Source organism: Elgaria multicarinata, chromosome 22, assembly GCF_023053635.1.
Source record: "Elgaria multicarinata webbii isolate HBS135686 ecotype San Diego chromosome 22, rElgMul1.1.pri, whole genome shotgun sequence".
NCBI classification, from domain to species: domain Eukaryota; kingdom Metazoa; phylum Chordata; class Lepidosauria; order Squamata; family Anguidae; genus Elgaria; species Elgaria multicarinata.
This window is the reverse complement of record NC_086192.1, coordinates 11,126,751-11,146,440: the sequence shown is the minus strand read 5'-3', so window position 1 is coordinate 11,146,440 and position 19,690 is coordinate 11,126,751. Positions and strand designations below refer to the sequence as shown.

At 50.5% G+C, this 19,690-nt stretch overlaps 1 protein-coding gene across 2 annotated transcripts; it reads right to left on the bottom strand.

The window, feature by feature from the left end:
• Positions 1-520: 520 nt before the first annotated feature.
• Positions 521-19,317, bottom strand: TLCD3A (TLC domain containing 3A). 2 transcript variants are annotated; one of them, XM_063146492.1, is made up of 5 exons: positions 19,182-19,317; positions 9,559-9,642; positions 6,105-6,318; positions 5,140-5,235; positions 521-4,364 (listed from the first exon to the last, which is right to left on the bottom strand). In XM_063146492.1, exons 1-5 carry the CDS (start codon positions 19,301-19,303, stop codon positions 4,098-4,100), a joined length of 783 nt encoding a protein of 260 aa, XP_063002562.1. In that variant the 5' UTR covers positions 19,304-19,317; the 3' UTR covers positions 521-4,097. The 2 variants fall into 2 exon arrangements, with proteins under 2 accessions (XP_063002562.1, XP_063002563.1); XM_063146493.1 differs by having other exon boundaries at positions 6,108-6,318.
• Positions 19,318-19,690: the final 373 nt, after the last annotated feature.

The window sequence follows — 19,690 nt, the reverse complement described above, 5'->3', positions numbered from 1 at the left end:
ACCAACATCCAGAAAGCAGTCCGACTTAAAACATGTTCAATAGTCTGGAAATTCCTGAATCAGTAAAAGATGGCATGACCTGGCAAAGTCCATCGTGTCTGTCTAGAAAAACCGCCACGAGAGAGAACAGAGGTGATGATTATAATAATACCCTACCTCTAATTAAAGGAGGATTCCTGACTCTTAAAATCACTATTTATCTATGGAGTACCATTCTGGGCACCACATTTCTAGAAGGATATGGACAGGTTAGAAGAGGTTAAATATGAGGAAAAACTTCCTGACAGGAAGATCTGTGCAACAGTTGACCTATGGAGGTTGTGGGTTCTCCATCTCAGGGAGGTTTTTAAGAAGAGGCTGGCCAGCCACCTCTCATGGATGGCGTAATCGCTTTTCCTGCACATTACAGAGGGTTGGACTAGATTATCCTTGTGCTCTCATCCAACCCCACAATTCTATGATCCTACAAAACCTAAGCGGGTAACAACTCCATGCAGAAATGAGATCGGAAAAGACGGAATTTCACAAGAGAAATATTTTATTGGACTGCTTTCAAATGTCCGGGTGCTCGTCTCGCGGGAAAGCAGCCGTAATCCAGTGATTTAGTCCGTGTCTATTTTCCGCTCATCTTCGCCCACGTGCCAGGGCTGTTATCACAGTAAGGAGGATGCGCCGGCCGGCACATTGTCCCGCAAGAGTAGTGTAAACGCTGGAAATAGGCTAGGTGTTTTGGCAGAGTCTGGTCACAGGCGTCTAAAAACACAGAAATGTTCTTCCAAACTGGCCAGATGTTTCGGGCACATCTTTTACGGTCTTTTGGAAGGCCGAAAAACGTATTTCTGACCATATCTCTCTCTGTCGGTGGGGTATTAGAAGTAAGTAGAACAAATGCCTACGGCACACGCTTTTTGTTATTTGATCTTGACTAGATCCAAGAAAGAAAGAGGGGGAAACAACAACATAACCCATAAAATTAAATATAAATACAATTATCTTGATTTTAACCTTATTCCCTGACCCTAGCAGGAAATCTTCAAGATTTGGTAGGTCTAAACACTTATGACGTCTTGGGACAACCAAGAAAAACTGACAGCGTAGAAAGGCGTCCCCCAATTTGCTACCCCCTGGATGTGTTGGGACTACAACACCCAACGTTCCCCAGCCAGGATGTGTTGTCCAACACACCCAGAAGGCACCAGGTTGCAGGGTGGGGGGCTGGCATAGAATCCTTTAAAGAAAAAGATGCAGACACCCGGGTGAAATAAATACGGCACACACACACACACGTGTTTGCCGGAGTGGTTATTGTTAAGAGAAAACAGCAGATGGCTTACAGAGGAGCAAAAAAATATGAAAACCGGGAAGGCGTCCTGGGATTAGTGCATTTTTAAATTTTATGAGGGTCTCCCCATAAAGGCAGGGTGGTCAAAAAATAAGATCTCTAGATCTTCTGTTAGGGCAGCCTTCCTCAACCTGGGGCGCTCCAGATGTGTTGGACTACAACTCCCCAGCTGGCTGGGGCATTCTGGGAGATGCAGTCCAACACATCTGGAGCGCCCCAGGTTGAGGAAGGCTGTGTTAGGCTGTGCAAGCTTCCGCTTCGGAATTCCGAAGCATCGGCAGCCATTTTATGGAGAATCTGCCATTTTGTGCACAACCCTAGTGTGAAGTGAGGGAAGATACTACAGTTCCCAGCATTGCTAGGGAGGGAGGGACTTAACAGGGTCCAGGAGTGGCGGGTGCTTGTGACCTTGCCTACCAGATCCGGGCCATGCAAGTCCCTGGATGGCTCACTGTCTGTTCCGTAAACGCCTCTGATCTTGCGGAAATGGCTTTTTACGGTAGCCATTGGCCGCAAGCGCACTTTTGCGAGCCCAGCATTTACAAGCAGCGGGGAAAGGCGGGCAGTTGCAAGGCGCTCACCGAACATGCGGCGAACCATCCAGAGACGTGCACAGCCCAGATTGCCACAAACGCCCACTGTTCCCCGACCCCGGTACATCCCTCCTTAGCGACGTATGCTGGGGGTTGTAGGATCGCTTCTCGCTTCACATTAGGGCTGTGAACAAAACGGTGGATTCTACATAAAATGGCCACCAACACTTTAGAAAGCCCTAATATTTTGGACTTCAACTCCCAGGGTTCCTGACTGTTAGCCGTGCTGGCAGGAGCTTCTGGGAGCTGCAGTCCAAACTGGAGATCTACCATTTGACTGTCCCCTGACCTAGGGGGGCACCTTCTTGGTCATAATTCAAATAAGGGAGGCTTGGAGATTTGGCCATCGTCTTATGAGTTTTTGACCCTCTAGAAGAGGTGGCCCCAACCTGGACTACATCTCCCAGCATTCCTGGCCGTGGCAGCTGGCACCTGATGGGAGTTGAAGTCCCATCCATCTGGAGGTTGGGCAAGGCTTCCTAAGAAGGGGGCGCCCCCCCCGCTGCCCAATCATCCCTGCTCCCCAAAAAGACGTTTGGGTTGTATGACGCCCCACTTTCCTTCTCAAAGAATACGGTGCTACATCTTGCAGTTCCGATGCCTGGAGTTAGGCCTGACTCAGGCGGCGCTCCTCATGTGTCGGTGCTGGCATGAGAGGCAGGGGAGGGTTCACCTTCCATCCCCATGGGATCAAACAGGGCCAGGCGATGTGGGGCAAAGTCGCACAGTATTCAGAAATGGAAAAGAATGGGTAGCCCAGCAACCCTGCCATTGCGTTCCGTGCGGCAGAAACAATGGCTCAGCGTCCCATCCTCCCTGCCGTACATAATCCTTCTTTCGCCTAAAAAACCCTCCCAATTTTTACTACTTTCTCTCTTTGAAACTTAAGCAAAGAACAAAAACCAAAGGATGGCCCATTGTTTGGGTTGGGGGTGGAGTTGGACACCCAAAGCACCACCATCTTGGTGTTCGTGATGTCTTCCGCCTCCGTCCCCGGTTTCTGGACTCCCGCTCCTAATCCGGCTTCCGAGATAGCATTGGGGTTCTTGAATTATCCTCGGCTTCATCCCCCAGTCCCTTGAAGGCACTCAGAAGCTACAGCTGGCTTCGGCGGATGAAACGGCAGCCCCCTTTTCGGTTTTTCCGGACCGTACGGGATCCCAAAATGTGTGAGCGCCAGTGGAGAAAGTTGGTATTTGTCCTCTCCGAGATTTGGGAAGAGGCGGTCTTCCCCATCTGATATTCTATTTTAACCGGAGATGCCGGGAATTGAACCCTGGTCTTCCCACATGCAAGGCAGGTGCTGTCCCGCTGAGCCACGAGCAAGCCTGTTTGCGGTTGCTTATTTTGCATGATTTATTCAGCTTCCGCGACAGGCAGGGAAGAGCAACACGGTGCAAAGGACACCCGCCCTACGAGGGCGACCTCGCTTCCCCCTCTCCCCCGGCTTCTGCAGTTTCACCCCAGCGTTCCTTATCTTTGCAGCCATGAGGACTGGAAACTTGGCTTTTAAAAGAGAAAAGAAAGAAAATTCAGTTCTTGGGGAAACGAGTTCTCCAGCATTCGAAAAGTACTTTTGGGACAGGGGGTGGGCCTTTGAATATCTGAGCGAGGGAATCGAAGTTTTATCGCCGGCCGGCCTTGCGGCAAAAGGAGGACGCGGGTTGGTTCACTTTCCGCAAAGCCGGCTGCAGAGGCTGCACCTTCAATCTTGGAGTGGAATTGAGAGAAGGGTGCGGAGTTTAGAGGGGAGAAGGGATCAACATTGCGCTGGGGGTGGGGAGAAAGGGGGAAACAGCAGTGCAGATGTTGAGCGACGGGCGATCGAGGAAACAGCGGCGTTGGCAAGAAGGAATGTTTCCGAATCCTTGCAGGGCCGGAGCCCTGAGAGGTTAGGTCCTGCGGGGTCACTCTGCCTCTGTCTGGAACACCACAACGGTTGTGGTAGTAGATCCCGGTATGCGTGGAAGAGAGGAGTTTCCGATAAACCTCGAACCTTGTTGCCGCCATTCTATGCCAAGGGAGGTACCCGGGGTTCCGTTGCCGGTCAAGGGTACCCCTGGCGAAAACCCCGTGCAGGTTCCAACCCCATGCGCCCTCCCCAAAGCCGAAAGGCGAGGGCGAGGGCGCCCGGTGCTCACAGGACAGGCCCAAAGCCGCCGTTATCTGGCTCGGTCGGGCGCGCTGCTGTACAGCCTCGTGGCCTTCCGGCAGATGAGGGTGAACCAGTAGAGCTGCGGGGCGATCAGCACAGCGTTGGCCACGTTGCAGTGGAGGGGGATGCGGAACGGCACCTCGTAGGCCGGGAGGCCCATGTGCCGCGCGTAGGCCCAGTACATGTAGGGGAAGAGCACGATCCGGCAGAGGAAGAAGGTCGCCAGGATGAGGACGCCGTTGACTTTGTGCAAGAGGGAGTCTTGCATTTTCAGCTGCCGCCGAGGAAAAGGAAGGAAAGCACGGACACGGAGAAGGTTAGGAGAGGAGAAACGATTTGTAATCGACTCGTTAAAGCAGGGGGTGATAATCCTCTGTCCCTCGGGCCCCATCTGCCCTTCCCAGGGGCCACGCCCCTTCCCTGGCTCCACCCTGTTTCTCCCAATTTTCGCCCATTTCAAAGGGTTGTAAAGCTTCCCCTACGAGATTGTTACAGGTGGTAACAGCGTCGCGCTAAAATCGGTGGGCATTTTCGGCCCGGCTACTTAGAACGCGGCCCTGCAACAGCTGCTCCGGAACGGAGACCAGCTCTGCGTTTGAGAGCTCCTTTAATTCGGGAAACGGGGGCACAGGCGGAAGGGGTTGCCCGTTGCCTTCCTGCACGCTCCGCCGTTCTGGCCTCTCACAGCCTTCCATTTCAGCCTCCGCAGCGATGGCGGATAATCCTGCCGCATTTTTGCACGGGGCAATCCCAGCACTCCCAATGCCAAAATAAGACGGGATTCTCTCCGTCCTAGGAAGCAGCCCGTTATGTCTCTGCATGTCGTGAATCTGGGCGCTTCCTCCAAATTGGGTACCACTGGGAGGGGCGATTCCTCAGCAATCTCGAAATCAGTAGCACAGAACCAATTTGTAGGGACGCTTCTCTGTACGAGTCGCTGTTCTGGACTGGGAATTATTGGGGGGGGGTGACACTGAGAAGGGGAGATCCTGGAAGCAGGAAACTGTCACTTTTCCTTTCTCAGAAAAGGAAGAAAATGTTGTTCTTACCTGCATCAGGATCTTGCCCAGGGACACAAAGGGGGTGCTCAGCTCGGCCGTGAGGATGCAGCCGACAAAAAAGTCTCCCCTATCGCCACGGAAGTGCTGTGGACAAAAAGAATGGGGTAACTGTCCCGGCTATTTTATTTATTTATTTATTTATTTATTTATTTATTTTATTGCATTTCTATGGCGCCCAATAGCCGAAGCTCTCTGGGCGGGTTCACAAAATTAAGACCGTTCAAACTATAAAACAACAGTATAAAACCCTAACATAAAATACAATATGAAAACACAACCGAGATAAAAACGGCAGCAGTGCAGAAAAACAAATTTAAAATAGCAAAGTTAAAATTAAATTTATAGACTGTTAAAATACTGAGAGAATAAAAAGGCGTCTAAAAGAATATAGTGTAGGTGCCAGGCGAAATGACTTAGGGAGCTCGTTCCACAGCCGGGGTGCCACAGCAGAGAAGGCCCTGCTCCTGGTAGCCACCTGCCTCACTTCCTTTGGCAGGGGCTCACGGAGAAGGACCTCTGAGGATGACCTTAGGGTCCAGGCAGGTACATATGGGAGGAGGTGTTCCTTCAAATAACCTGGCCCCAAGCTGTTTAGGGCTTAAAATGTTAATACCAGCACTTTGAATCGGGCCCGGGCCTGGACTGGCAGTCAATGAAGCTGGAAAAGGACTGGCGTGATGTGGTCTCGTCAGCCAGTCCCTGTTAGTAACCGGGCTGCCCTGTTTTGTACCAGTAAAGTAGTCCTAAGGCTGCAGCCAGACGAGCCTTTGGTCTGCTAACCCACTGTGTGCACGGCAAGATCGAAGCCGACGCGCGTGCCTCGGTTGTGCGTTGCACGCACCGACTTTGCCACCCACACAGGCCGGGACTCAACATCCGGCCGGCAAAAGCAGCCGGAACGCAAAGTCCAGCCCTGCCGTAACCCTCCCGTTCCCGTTAAAGGGTGGTCTCACCACGGCTACGGGCGTCAGGACGATGAGGATGAAGAGGTGGTGCGTGACCATGAGTCTCTCCTTCCGCAGGAAACTCTTCACGCTGGCCAGAGAGTGCATCGCGTCGCCCGGTTCTTTGTCAATGTTCTTGTGCCAGTAGCAGAGGTACATGGCGTAGATGTCGTAAGTCATGTAGGAAACCACGAACCAGACGTATTCCCGAGCAATCCAGTGCCTGTCGGAGGACACAGAGGCGTGTTAAGGAGGGCCGTGTTTATGGACGGCGTCCTTGCTTCTCAGCCACGAAATCGGACAGGTTCCTTTTTATGCAGAAAAGGGAAACTAAAATGATCCAGGGGCTGGAGCGTCTCCCCTATGAGGGAAGATTACAACAGCTGGGATTGTTTAGCTTGGAGAAAAGGAGGCTATGATAGAGGGGGACAAAATGATGCCTGGTGTGGAGAATGTGGAAAGGGAGACATTTTTTCTCCCGTCTCCCATAATACTATGGGAGTATTCTTCTGCTGCCCCTTATGCCTGGAACGCTCTTCCAGTACATTTGAGAACTACAAGTTCAACCGCAGCTTTTAAAGCTCAGCTAAAAACTTTTCTTTTTCCTAAAGCTTTTAAAACTTGATTTTGTTCTGACTTTATACTGTTAGTTTTACCCTACCCAGTGCCTGTTTACCCTACCCTGTGCCTGTTTGCATTCTCTTCCCCTCCTTATTGTTTTATTATGATTTTATTAGAATGTAAGCCTATGTGGCAGGGTCTTGCTATTTACTGTTTTACTCTGTACAGCACCATGTACATTGATGGTGCTATATAAAATAATAATAATAATAATAATAATAATAATAATAATAATTAATAATAATAATAATAATAGAACCCAACGAGGTCATATCCCAGTGAGGGAGGAAGCAGCAGCCAGGCCCCTCTCCACCGTGCCTGGGTCCAGCTCCAGCTGAGAGCCCCCTCTCCCTCCTGCTGTCTCCTGTAACTGCTGAACTTTCCAACTAAGATTGTAGTGCCTGAATTTGCTTTCCTTTCCCCCCTCCTCCTCCTCCCTCCCAATCCCCTTTCCTTTTGTGTCATGTCTTTCAGATTGTAAGCCTGTGGGCAGGGACTGTCAAGAAATACTTTTGTAAGCCGCCGTGAGAGCCTTTTTTGGCTGAATGGCGGCATAAAAATCCTTAAATAAATAAATAAATAAATAAAATATCCCATGAAGCTGAAGGGTGGGAGATTCAGGACAGATCAAAGGAAGGACTTGTTCACACAGCGCAGAGTTAAACTATGGAACTCACTGCCACAAGATGTAGTGATGGACACCCATTCGGATGGCTTTGAAAGGGGGTTGGATGAATTCCTGGAGGAGAAGGCTATCAAAGGCGTCTAGTCCTGATGGCTACGTGCTCCCTCCAGGATCAGAGGCAGGAAGCCTATATATACCAGTTGCTGGGGAACATGGGTGGGAGGGTGCTGTTGCACTCACATCCTGCTTGTGGGTTTTCCCTGGTCGACAGCTCGTCGGCCACTGTGTGACCAGAGTGCTGGACTAGATGGACCCTTGGTCTGATCCAGCATCAGGACTCTTCTTAGGTTCTCCTGCACGTGTGAAGTTTCGGCAGATAATACAGCTTTTTAAAAGCCAGGAATCATTAATGGATAAATACTTGCTGCCCCCTTTACCTGGGACTACCACGACATCTTTGACCTTCTGCCCCCATGAATATTTGCTCCTAGGTCTCCTTGTTACTTTCAGTTGATAAAAACAAAGTTAAGGACCATAAAAAGTACAAAAGGTCATACAAAGCAAATGAATTAAAATGGACAATGTTTTCACATAAGAGCACTTGTATTTCTAAATCGAACTTTCAACATTTTCATAAAAAGTGCTCTTTTTCTAACGGCCAGACGCATTTCAACCAGAAGGGTCCTTTTCAGTGGAAATAGTGAAACGTTTTGGTTTCAGTCAAGCCTCAACTGTAGCATATCATACAACAAGCCTTCTGGCCCGTGCAATCAGTCAAAGGAGACGGCCTCTGCTCTGCAGGCTTACAATCTAAAAAGACACAACACGTAAGGAAAAAGGGACGAGGAGGGGAGAGGAAAAAAATCAAGGCTTTCAGTGGGCTGGTAGATTGGTCCTATTTCTCCTCTCGTTTCCCTCTAACGAACAAGTGGAACACTCTGCTTCAAGATTTGGCAATCGCGACGAGGTCAGGATGGCGCTTTATTTTTAAATTTAAAAACGCGCCATCCATAGAAGAGGGTGGATCTGTTGTTATTAAGCCCTGGTAGCTTCACGTTCCAAAGCAATCTGGCTGCAGAAACGAACAAGAGAAACTTTTGGAGCCAACACACATTGGAGTTCAGCTTTCTGCCAGCCATAAAATCTGTGACCCACGGCCACGGCACTGTTTCCTTGATCATATCTGACTGGGCGAACCCTAGCACTGGGAAGGGAACCGGGAAGGCGGAGGTCTAGCTGAGTGAACAATCCTGATACGGTTTGTGCTCAGGCGTGCAGAGCAGCGAGCCCGACATCTGCCCGTCTGATTGGCAGGTGGTATGAAGCCCATGGATTGGGCGGACCTGGTATGGAACACCCAGCTCCCTGCCTCCGCTTGCACAGCAAAGCTGAGCCTTTGGACTCCCCAGACGTGATCTCAGGCACGTCTGAGAAGAAAAGTCGGAATGCCACAACCTCTATAATCCAAGAGTGTAGGATGCGAAATAAATAACAGGCTGAATAACAGGGAGACAGGTTTGGGGTGGACCTCAGAGGGTGGGGAGAGCTTCTTCACAGTCAGAGCAGCCTTACAACGGAGCCAGCCCCATAGGGAAGGTGGACTTTCTGTTGCTGGAAGTATTCAAGCAAAGATTGGACAGGGATGCTTGAAATTGCATCCTTGCACTAAGCAGAGGGATTGGCTGAATGGCCTAAATGGCCCCTTCCAACTCTAGGGTGCTATAATCCCCTTAGTTGAACTCGAACTCGAGACCTGGATACAGGGATGGTCGTCAACCACTTTGGGGGGAGGGGGAGAAAGAATCTTATTTATATTATTTACTATCACATTTATAACCCTCTTACTGTTCTCTTGCAAGAACCCTGAGGCAACTTATATACTCCTCTGCTTTCTCCATTTTGTGCTCACAACAACCCTGTGAGGTAGGCTCGGCTGACAGCCAGAGACTGGCCTCAAGTCAGCTTCGTAGCCAAGCCGGCACTGGAACCCGGATCACTCTATCCTCTATCTCGCTCTGGCTCTTATTCCAATCCGATCGGATGCATGAAAGCGACGGCAAGTTGCCTGGTGGCGGGTGGCCGTGATCCCACGTGCGTTTACTCCGAAGCCAGTCCCTCTGGAGTCAGGGCAGGTTGTAGCTAAGGCAACCTCCGAGGGTGAAAGTCCTCGCGCACCTGGCTTTAATTTACAATGCTGCTCCTTTTTTTTTTAATTACCTGCCGTTAACCACATCGCTGCAGCTAACGATGACTACGATTCCCGAAACGGTGGCCATGATGGCTTGAATGGAGGACACCAACCTAAGGAGAGGAAACAGACACACACACAGAGAGAGAGAGAGAGAGAAAGAGAGAGAGAGAATAAGAGTCAAAGGCCACAGAACACCAATCGAAACGTGCTTATTTATCATAGAATAGCAGAGTTGGAAGGGGCCTACAAGGCCATCGAGTCCAACCCCCTGCTCAATGCAGGAATCCACCCTAAAGCATCCCTGACAGATGGTTGTCCAGCTGCCTCCTGAAGGCCTCTAGTGTGGGAGAGCCCACAACCGCCCTAGGTCACTGGTTCCATTGTCGTACTGCTCTTACAGCCAGGAAGTTTTCCCTAATCATAGAATCATAGAATAGTAGAGTTGGAAGGGTCCTACAAGGCCATCGAGTCCAACCCTCTGCTCAATGCAGGAGTCCACCCTAAAGCATCCCTGACAGATGGTTGTCCAGCTGCCTCCTGAAGGCCTCTAGTGTGGGAGAGCCCACCACCTCCCTAAGTAACTGGTTCCATTGTCGTACTGCTCTAACAGCCAGGAAGTTTTCCCTAATCATAGAATCATAGAATAGTAGAGTTGGAAGGGTCCTACAAGGCCATCAAGTCCAACCCCCTGCTCAATGCAGGAGTCCACCCTAAAGCATCCCTGACAGATGGTTGTCCAGCTGCCTCCTGAAGGCCTCTAGTGTGGGAGAGCCCACCACCTCCCTAGGGAACTGGTTCCATTGTCGTACTGCTCTTACAGCCAGGAAGTTTTCCCTAATCATAGAATCATAGAATAGCAGAGTTGGAAGGGGCCTACAAGGCCATCAAGTCCAACCCCTTGCTCAATGCAGGAATCCACCCTAAAGCATCCCTGACAGATGCTTGTCCAGCTGCCTCTTATCTCTCTCTCTAATCAATCAATATATATGCACATTTAGCAACAAGTACTATTTGAATTCCGCAGGAGGCAAAGGCAATTGATTTCTCATGTAAAATCAACTCAAATACAGTCACCCTGACTCGGATCATCCCACACCAATGGAAGAAGGGTTTTCCCCCAAGGTTCATTGCCATGCAAGGGGAATTTTTGGTGGGGGGGTTGCTGCAGCACGTGGGAAAGAGAGAGTTAAATAATTTTGTGAACCGCCCAGAGAGCTTCGGCTATTGGGCGGTATAAAAATGTAATATAAATAAACCTTCCTTCCCCAGCTGTGATCTTGCTTGAAAATCGCCACTGGCATGGCAATTAAGCTGGGAAAAACACCTTCTATTGCCTTCAAAAGACACTCAGGGCACCGGGGAATATATCTGGGGCGGGGCGCCCCATGGGCCCACGTCTAACGACGCCTGACTAGCAAATTATGATGTCATTTTAGGACCGCAGCGGCTATGTAGATTAGGATTACCTGCAGAGCCTCTGAAGTTGGGGTGGGGGGGTCATCCCAATGGGGAATGAGCTACACAGGGACTGAATGACTCCTTGGGGGGGCAACACCAAGAAACTAGAGTGGAAGAGGGAACGGAATAGAGTCTCCTGGTGCAGGGTACTGAACAGGAATACTGTAACGTTTTGCAACAGGTTTAGCTTGTAAACTCTTGAATGGCTTCAGCCCTTGCTGTCTGGAGGATTCTGGGAGTTGTAGTCCAACGGATCTGGAGGGAACCAGTTCAGGGCAGGCTGGGACAGAACTTTGCATGTTCGAAGAACTTTACGTGACATAATGTAATCGCCGTTGTTACAATAACCCTGCGAGGTAGACCGGTGTTATCATCCCCTCCCCTCCATCTTTGCAGGTGCAGAGGCCAAGAGAGCAGGCTTAGGCCACCAAACAAGACAGGACAGGATTCGAACCCGACAGAGACAGGATTTCACGACAGAGATGGGATTTGAACCCAGAACGCCCTGATTTGCAGCTCATCAGTTTGATTTTTTTGGTGGGGGGGGGGGGGAGGGAGAAGAGAGAAGAAAACAAAGGAAATAAATGCTTCCAGCCCTGCCATAAAAACATTTGGAAACTCGAATTGGCGAGGTCACTGTGTCCAGTTACGCTAGGTAAATATCCTTAAATCAATAAGCCTTGTCCTGACGTTTAATCATCCCTTGCCGAGAGGAAATGGTACACTTTGTTCAGGCCGGCTGGCATCTGGGGAGATTTGTCAGTGGCGGAAATCAAAATCGGTGCTTAAGAATGCCAGTTTCCGGAATATTATGAATGGGGAGGGCGGTTAACTTTGTGCCCCACTGTCCTTTAGCTGCATTTCCCCCAATACACTTCGAAGTATTTCCTGGACTTTGAAATTACAAAATAAAAATTAAAAACCAGGTCAGCGATGTCTGCAGGGCAGATGTCAGCCGAGGGGCCGTTTGAGGGAGGCCAGGGACTCCCTCAGCGTTTGACTTGCATTTCCTTCGTGGCCTTTTGAGGTGGTCTGGTGGCCCGTGGCTTTTAAGAAACGCTCGGCAGACACGCCCGCCCGGAAAAATATTCCCCAGACGACAGGTCCCGTCTCTGACACCTTGTGGCCTTCCCTGACCTGGCTGCGTTGGACAGCAATTCCCAGCAAGGGGATGATGGGGTTTGTAGTAGAATGTGTCTCCCCGAGAAAAGAAACAAAACCCATGCTTTTATTCGGCAGGGATTTTAGAGTGGGGAGGCTTCGCTCTCTCGCCTTTCTGCGCCCTTGTGTTCTTTTCTTTGCTGTAATAATGACAAAACCTCTTAAGGAGCAAAGGACGGAACAGCCGAGCGATGCCTTTGGATGGAGAGGCAGCGTGGTGAAGCGGTCACAGCAGTGGTGAGCAGGCAGCCCTGTGGGGCATGTTTGAGGAACTCTCCTGGGCACCGCCACAAAATGGCTGCAGAGGCAGAGGTGACGTGTGATCCCCAAACACACTTTTTTTTTAAAAAAAACCAAATCTTTGGGACCCTCAGGCCTTCAACAGAAACCTATTTTACAGGGTTCTCTGCTGCTAGGACGGAAATGCCTTGATTTAAAACAATGTGGACACCGTGGCAGGTGCCACGAAACAGGTCCGGCTGTCCATTGGTGGCCACAGACACCACGTTGTCTCGTCCCAGGTTACAGTGTTGGATTGGAACTCTGGAGATCTGGGTTTGAACCATGAAGCTCATTGTGCCAGTCACGGACTCTCGGCCTAACCTACCTCACAGGGTTGTTGTGAGGACAAAACGGAGCAGCAGGGCCACGTGAAGAATAATGGTACGTTCTCGGTGGCGCTAGACGCCCCCTGTCTAGAAGCACCCAAGGGAGCTGCAGAGGCAGATTCAAACCAAGCATTCCCCCAAACGCAAGCTCGACACGGCAAATGTTTCCTCCGGCCACGGGTCCACGTGGGCTGTGGCCAGATCCGTCAAGCCACTCCTCTCTCCAGAGGAGGTTCTCTGTCGTAGCTCTGTGCGACTTCCTGCTCTGGTTGCTCCTCCTTCCTACCGGGAGGGAAGCTCCGGTTTGGAGACTGAGGCGTTTAGAAATGTGATTGAGTCATTCAAGATTCCCGCAGGGGGCAAATCACAAATCCGCAAGGGAGGGTGCCCCACTGCACCCCTGGGAGAGTCCCTGCTCCAGACTCGCCGTCCTCTCATCAAGGGGCGGTTGGTTCGGCCAGGCACGGGCCGTGGCTGTCTGGTTCTGTCATGATATGCTACAGAATTGCCCACCCTCCAAAGAGGCTGCCCGTTGCATCCCTGCATGGACCGCTGCTCTGGGCTCTTGTAATCCAGAGGAATTCCCAAAGCAGCAACTCACGCCAAAATACGGGTTCTTCTTTGAACAGAGGTTGACAGTTCTCCAATTTGAATCGGTCCTGTACTGAGAGCCACGAGGACTAGAAATGTACTTTGTATGGCATGATTCTACATTAATCAATCACTAAATGGGTGGTTAAAGAGGATTACAAATGCCAAATGCACCGCTTAGGAGTCTGCTTGCTTTTCCACAGCCGGCTTGGCTAAAAACCAGTTTTAAACAATCAAACCGAGACAGCGTCAACATTTCCCCAGGGGGCCTTTTCAGAGATGGGCAGCAATTCAGATTTAAAATCCCTGCCCTGGAATCCCAGCTGTGTTAAGGCCTCAGAATGGGTCCCTGCGGTTGACAAGAAAGCACTCTGCACGACCTCAGAAGCACGTGGAGCGTCGGGGGAGCCTCTCTAAATGGGACTCCGGTGGAAGTCACAGAAAATCCCGCCGCCACCACGCATACCCGTTTTATACAGCGGTGAGGGGGGAGGCCGGTCAGGCTGCAATCTCAAGTTGCTAGATCTCAAGGCGCCACATTGCTAGATGTCTACAAGCAGGAAGCCTAAAAGCTGCTAGATCTCATCGAGAAGGAAGCTCCTCTTTCTTCCCTTGCCCTATTCCCCTCCTACGCTGGGTTCAAATTTTGCCAGCCTGAAAATTCACCAAAGGGTCATAGTCCATCCGGGCTGTTCCAGCAACGACAACAATTTGTGCTGATAAACGCTCACAAACTGCTGAGCCAGGTTTTATCTGGCTGCATGGACGTGGGAAAGGGAGCAGTACAGTAAAGTGGTGAAGGCTGTGAAAGTCCTAGATTCATAGAATCATAGAATAGTAGAGTTGGAAGGGGCCTATAAGGCCATCGAGTCCAACCCCCCTGCTCAATGCAGGAATCCACCCTAAAGCATCCCTGACAGATGGCTGTCCAGCTGCCTCTTGAAGGCCTCTAGTGTGGGAGAGCCCACAACCTCCCTAGGTCATGGGTTCCATTGTCGTACTGCTCTAACAGTCAGGAAGTTTTTCCTGATGTCCAGCCGGAATCTGGCTTCCTGTAACTTCAGCCCGTTATTCTGTGTCCTGCACTCCGGGAGGATCGAGAAGAGATCCTGGCCCTCCTCTGTGTGACAACCTTTTAAGGATTTGAAGAGGGCTCTCATGTCTCCCCTCAATCTTCTCTTCTCCAGGCTAAACATGCCCAGTTCTTTCAGTCTCTCATCATAGGGCTTTGTTTCCAGACCCCTGATCCTCCTGGTTGCCCTCCTCTGAACACGCTCCAGCTTTCTGCATCCTTCTTGAATTGTGGAGCCCAGAACTGGACGCAATACTCTAGAATGAGGCCTAACCAGGGCCGAATAGAGAGGAACCAGTACCTCACGGGATTTGGAAGCTATACTTTTGGGAAGCTACGCAGCCAAAAATAGCATTGGCCTTTCTTGCAGCCATATCGCAGTGTTGGCTCATATTCAGCTTGATATCTACAACAACAAGATCCTTCTCGTTTGTAGTATTGCTGAAGAGAAGGATCTTGGAGTTGTTCAAATCTCTCCACCCCATTCCTGCGTGCCTGATAAAGGAGACAACCATCCCGCCCTGTAAGTTTGTGGCAAACATCCTAAGATGGACTGTGGAACACCACAAACGCTAATAACTATTCCTTTTTGTAATAGTGCCCGGCTTAGCCTGTTTTCATCTTCCCTGCACACCGAGTTTCCTTTTATGTCGTGTCTTTTAGACTGTCAGCCTGCAGGGCAAGGACGGTTTGGATTTTTTTTAAAAAAATTTTTTTAAATTGACCTCATGCAAGCTTCTCTGGGAGGCTTTTCGGCTGAAAAGCGGGGTAAAAATTCTTTAAAAAATAAAACAAAACATATTTTCCCTGTTGCCTTGTTTACCCTGCCTCCATCTTCTTCCTCTGTTATTTCCCTCCTGTCTATTTCTAGACTATAATTCCCACAGGAGAGAAATGTGTCCTCTCATGCACATTAAAGTGCCATGTAGGTGGAAATAATAATAATAATAATAATAATAATAATAATAATAATAATAATAATAATATGTTACTCTGTGTCCTTAGAGTAAAATAAACACCCAAGACTACTTCCCATTCCTCTTTAACTCCTTAAGACAGGGAAAAGAGGGAAACTGTACTCATTGAGGTCTAGCAACTTGTTGCAATGGACCAACGGACCACATCAGATGAAAAAGCGTGAGAAAAAAAACACGTTAAAAGACTAGGTTTGTTTAAAAATGGGGGGCTATAAACAAATTTCTCTGTGCTTCAGAGAAGTGTCAGTCGTTCTCGAAGGGCATTTTGGGACAATTTTTCCCCTTCGGTCTCTTGGTCACGTTCCTTCCCAGCTCTCAAGCAGAAGCGTTTTTACTTTCTTCTTTTTGCCTCTTGCAAGGAAGCCCGAAGCAGCCTCCTCCTCCTCCTCTCCATTTTACCCTCACAACGGCCCTTCGAGGTAGGCGAGGCGAAGAGTCATAGAATAGTAGAGTTGGAAGGGACCCATAAGGCCATCTAGTCCAACCCCCTGCTCAATGCAGGAATCCACCCTAAAGCATCCCTGACAGATGGTTGTCCAGCTGCCTCTTGAAGGCCTCTAGTGTGGGAGAGCCCACAACTTCCCTAGGTCACTGGTTCCATTGTCGTACTGCTCTAACAGTCAGGAAGTTTTTCCTGATATCCAACTGGAATCTGGCTTCCTGTCACTTGAGCCCCTTATTCCATGGGACTGGCCCAAATCCCTCAGTGAGCACACCCGAGGGGTGGGTGGTTCTCGAACCCAGATCTCCCGTGTCCTAACCCAACACTCTAACCACTATCCCACACTGCAGATAAACGTAAGTCATTCTGGAAGGACATTTCCAGACTATTTTGGGGGTGTATGTGTGTGTTCATGTATCGTTCCTTCCTCTCATACAGTGTCCCATTTTTTTAAAAAAAAAAACAGCCCCCGAAACGTACCACTTGGGCACGGATCCTATGATTCCACTCGTTGAATTGCACCCTGTAGCAACAAACACTGGATATATATTTTTCGTTATTGCTGATGCTCCTGTACTATAATTACATTGCAATTAGTAAGAGAACTGCCCTGCGCCTGTTTGTATGTGATCGTGAGTCTCCCTCCCTCCCTAATGCTTTAAAAAACATTTTTTTCTGTATTAAGCAGAGCCCTTCGGCAACAGCATGTTCGACACACTCGGAACGCCGCCCAAGTGGGTTAGAACCGCCTCCTTTTAATCTGGACTAAAACGTCCTTCCTTAATCCGAATCAAAACTTTCCCCATACCTGTCAACGCTGACGTGCCTGCTGTAGGGGGGGCGAGGTGGCTTACTTTACAATGGGCAGGCCTCGATTTTAAGGTGCCCTCTATTTCATGGGGAGGGAAAGCCAGGTTTGGAGGCACACCCCCTGCCAGTTTTTTAAAATTGGCCACGCCCCTTCCTCCGCCCCCTTTCCCCAATCAATGGTTGGTTGTAGCTTCCCGGATTTTCTGTTCGTTTTTCCCCCATTCTAAAAAGTTGGCCTCCTCTAAGATGTGGTTATTGGCAGTTAGAACTTGGGAGCTGCAAGACACTGCTATTTTGAGGGATTGCTGGCCCAATCTACTTTGCCTCTGGCGCCGCCCACCACCGGGCGTCCCTGAAATGAAACTGGTTTGACACCTCTGCACTACTTGATGGCGTATCTCGTCTGAAGTCAAAATGAAAGAACTTTAAGAAAGGAGTGCAGCAGATGGGCTTTGAAGATGCCCATCGACAGGGCGGGATAGTGGTTAGAGCATTGGACTAGGACGCGGAAGATCCGGGTTCTAGACCCCAAATGGGCCATGAAAATCATCGGGTGGCTTTGGGCCATTCCCTGATGCCCCAGCCTAACCTACCTCGCAGGGCTGTCGTTTGGATTTTACATTGGATTTTACCCCATGTAAGATGCCTCGGGTCCTTTGCCAGTAGAAAAAATATATAATAATGATAATGATGATGATGATGATGATGATGATAATAATAATAATAATATAAAATAAAATAGTTCACACCCAAACAGTAGACTGAGCAGATGTGTGAGTCTCCTAGTCAGTGTTCTCTACTATGGCAAGATGCATTTTATTTTATTTATTTATTATATTTTTAATCTGCCTAATATCTAACGCTCTCTGGGCGAATGACAGCCAGTAAAAAAACACCCACCCTAAAAGGCCATTTGAAAACACAGTTAACTTGCATTTCTATGCAAATAATCGTTATGCCTTCTAAATTTGCACCTGTACATATAATTTTGCATATGCAGATATTATGCACATGGGTGTCCTCTTTTGTTCTTTGTTTCCGGGACACATTTTTTCTTTCTGGGCGGGGAGTTAATGTCTGTGCGCCCCCGTATTTCCTGACCCGGCGCCCTCCAGATGTTTTGGGACTACAATTCCCATCACCCTGCAGCCGAGAAGGCTGCGTTAAGCCAATGTCGGGAGCTCCGAAGCGCGCTCCGAAGCGGGTCGACTCGGAGGCAAAACGTGCTTCGGATCGCAAGCGCCTCCACAACCACCCAGATCTAGAACCAACAAAAAAGGGTAGTGAAAGGGAATATGGCTTTTTAAGGACATAAAGTAAGAATGTAAGAAGACCCCTGCTGGATCAGACCAAAGGCATCTAGACCTGTTCCCACAGTGGCCAACTGGATGCCCCAATGGGAATCCCGCAAACAGGCCCTGAGTAAAACGACACTGTCCTGTTCATGTTCCCCAGTATACTGTCTCCAATACTGACAAGCAGACATTAATATTAAACTACTGCTTTTTGGCTTGCTTTCCTCAGGGGGTGCTTATCTTCCTCCAAATGTGTCACAAGGTATGTTCACGATGTTTCTTGTCCTAAAATGCTCAAAAAACTGTGCTTGAGGAGGAAGCCGGTCAATTCTACGACCCTTGCTAAAAAAGACCGCATATATTTCCTCTTCCCTCCGCTTCCCTCCTACCTCATGTGTTGTGTCTCTTTTAGACGGCAAGCCAGCCCCTGTTTTGCTGATGATAGGTCTGTCACTCCAGGAGTCTTTTGGGGGCAGGATCTACACTACTGCTTATAATGGTTTATAATGTTTTTGACAACTGTTCAAGCCCAGGACACATTATATACACAGTTTTCAAAACGTTTTTAAAGTGTTGTAGCCTGCTTAGTGTAGATGGAGTGGAATAAAAACACTTGAAAGATAGATAGATGATGGATAGGTGGCTGTTTTTCTCTTACGGCAACTTTCCCCAAACCTCCAGGTGGCTTGGACTACAACTCCCATAACCACCTCAGCCAGCTACGCGTATGGGCTAAGGTGGCCAACAGCTGTGAACGATGGGCGTTGTAGTCCCCCTGCTAGGCACCAGGTTGGTGGGGGCGGGGGGGGAGTCTGCCTTAAAGCAAGAGATCGAAGGAAGGCGCCTGACTTCAGCACACGCGAGCTGCCCAACGGCTGCGGACGATGGATGTTGTAGTCCATCACACCTGCTGGGCACCAGGCTGGGGGGAAAAGGCTGACTTAAAGCAACGTTTGAATGAAGGCGCCTAATTTCGGCTCACGCGAGCTGCCCGCTTCTTTCTCCCTCCCGCATCCCACCCCGGGGGCGGGGCGGAGGGGGTCGATCTCTCCGGCCTCCCCTTAACCCCCCACTTCCAAGGCCCCGATCCTTTCCCTCCAACTTTGCCCCGGCTTTCCCTCCGCCTCCATCTGGTTGCGTAAGAGGATCCGGGTGTCCCGGCTGCCCCCACCCCACCCGGCCCGGCTGCCTCCGGGCTTCCCTCGCTCCCTCCCTCCCTCGGTGCCAGCCGGTACCTGCTGCTGAGGACGACGCGGTCCTTGAGGCTCCATGCCGGCGCCACCCAGCGCAGGCTCCGGATGGAGAAGGCGAAAAGCCCCGGGAAGAAGAGCGCCCCGAGGGCCAGCGCCTGCCACATCGCCCGGCCCGCCTCGCCGCCGTCCGGACGTTCCGAAGGGCGCTGCTGGCGGCGGCGCCAGCAGAAGAGGCTGCCGGGCGGGCCCCTCCCCAGCGGGACGCCCCCTCCCCGCGCCGGGCTCGTCAACAGCAGGCCGGGCTGCGAAGAGCGGCGGCAGCGGGCGGAGGAGGAGGAGGAGGAGCCGCGACGGGCGGGCCGGCGGGAGCCAGGCGAGGGGCGGCCCCGTCCGCCTTCTGGCCTCCCGATCGCCCGGCCCCGCTCCTGGCGTCGGGAGCAGCTTCCGAGGGGGCAGGAGAAGGGGGGCGGGGAAGGGAAGGAAACGAGGAGCGCCGCCGCCCGCCCCCTCCCCTCCCCTCCCCTCCCCTCCCTTCCGATCGCCCGCCCCCT

Bases quoted from the DNA above. Each gene is read 5' to 3' on its own strand.
- TLCD3A (XM_063146492.1), bottom strand. From the start codon at position 19,303: ATGTGGCAGGCGCTGGCCCTCGGGGCGCTCTTCTTCCCGGGGCTTTTC. The intron at 6,319-9,558 runs GTAATTAAAAAA...GTCCTCCGACAG, and splicing joins AGCGATGTGGTTAACGGCAG to GCACTGGATTGCTCGGGAAT. The intron at 4,365-5,139 runs GTAAGAACAACA...CCTCGGCGGCAG, and splicing joins TGGGCAAGATCCTGATGCAG to CTGAAAATGCAAGACTCCCT.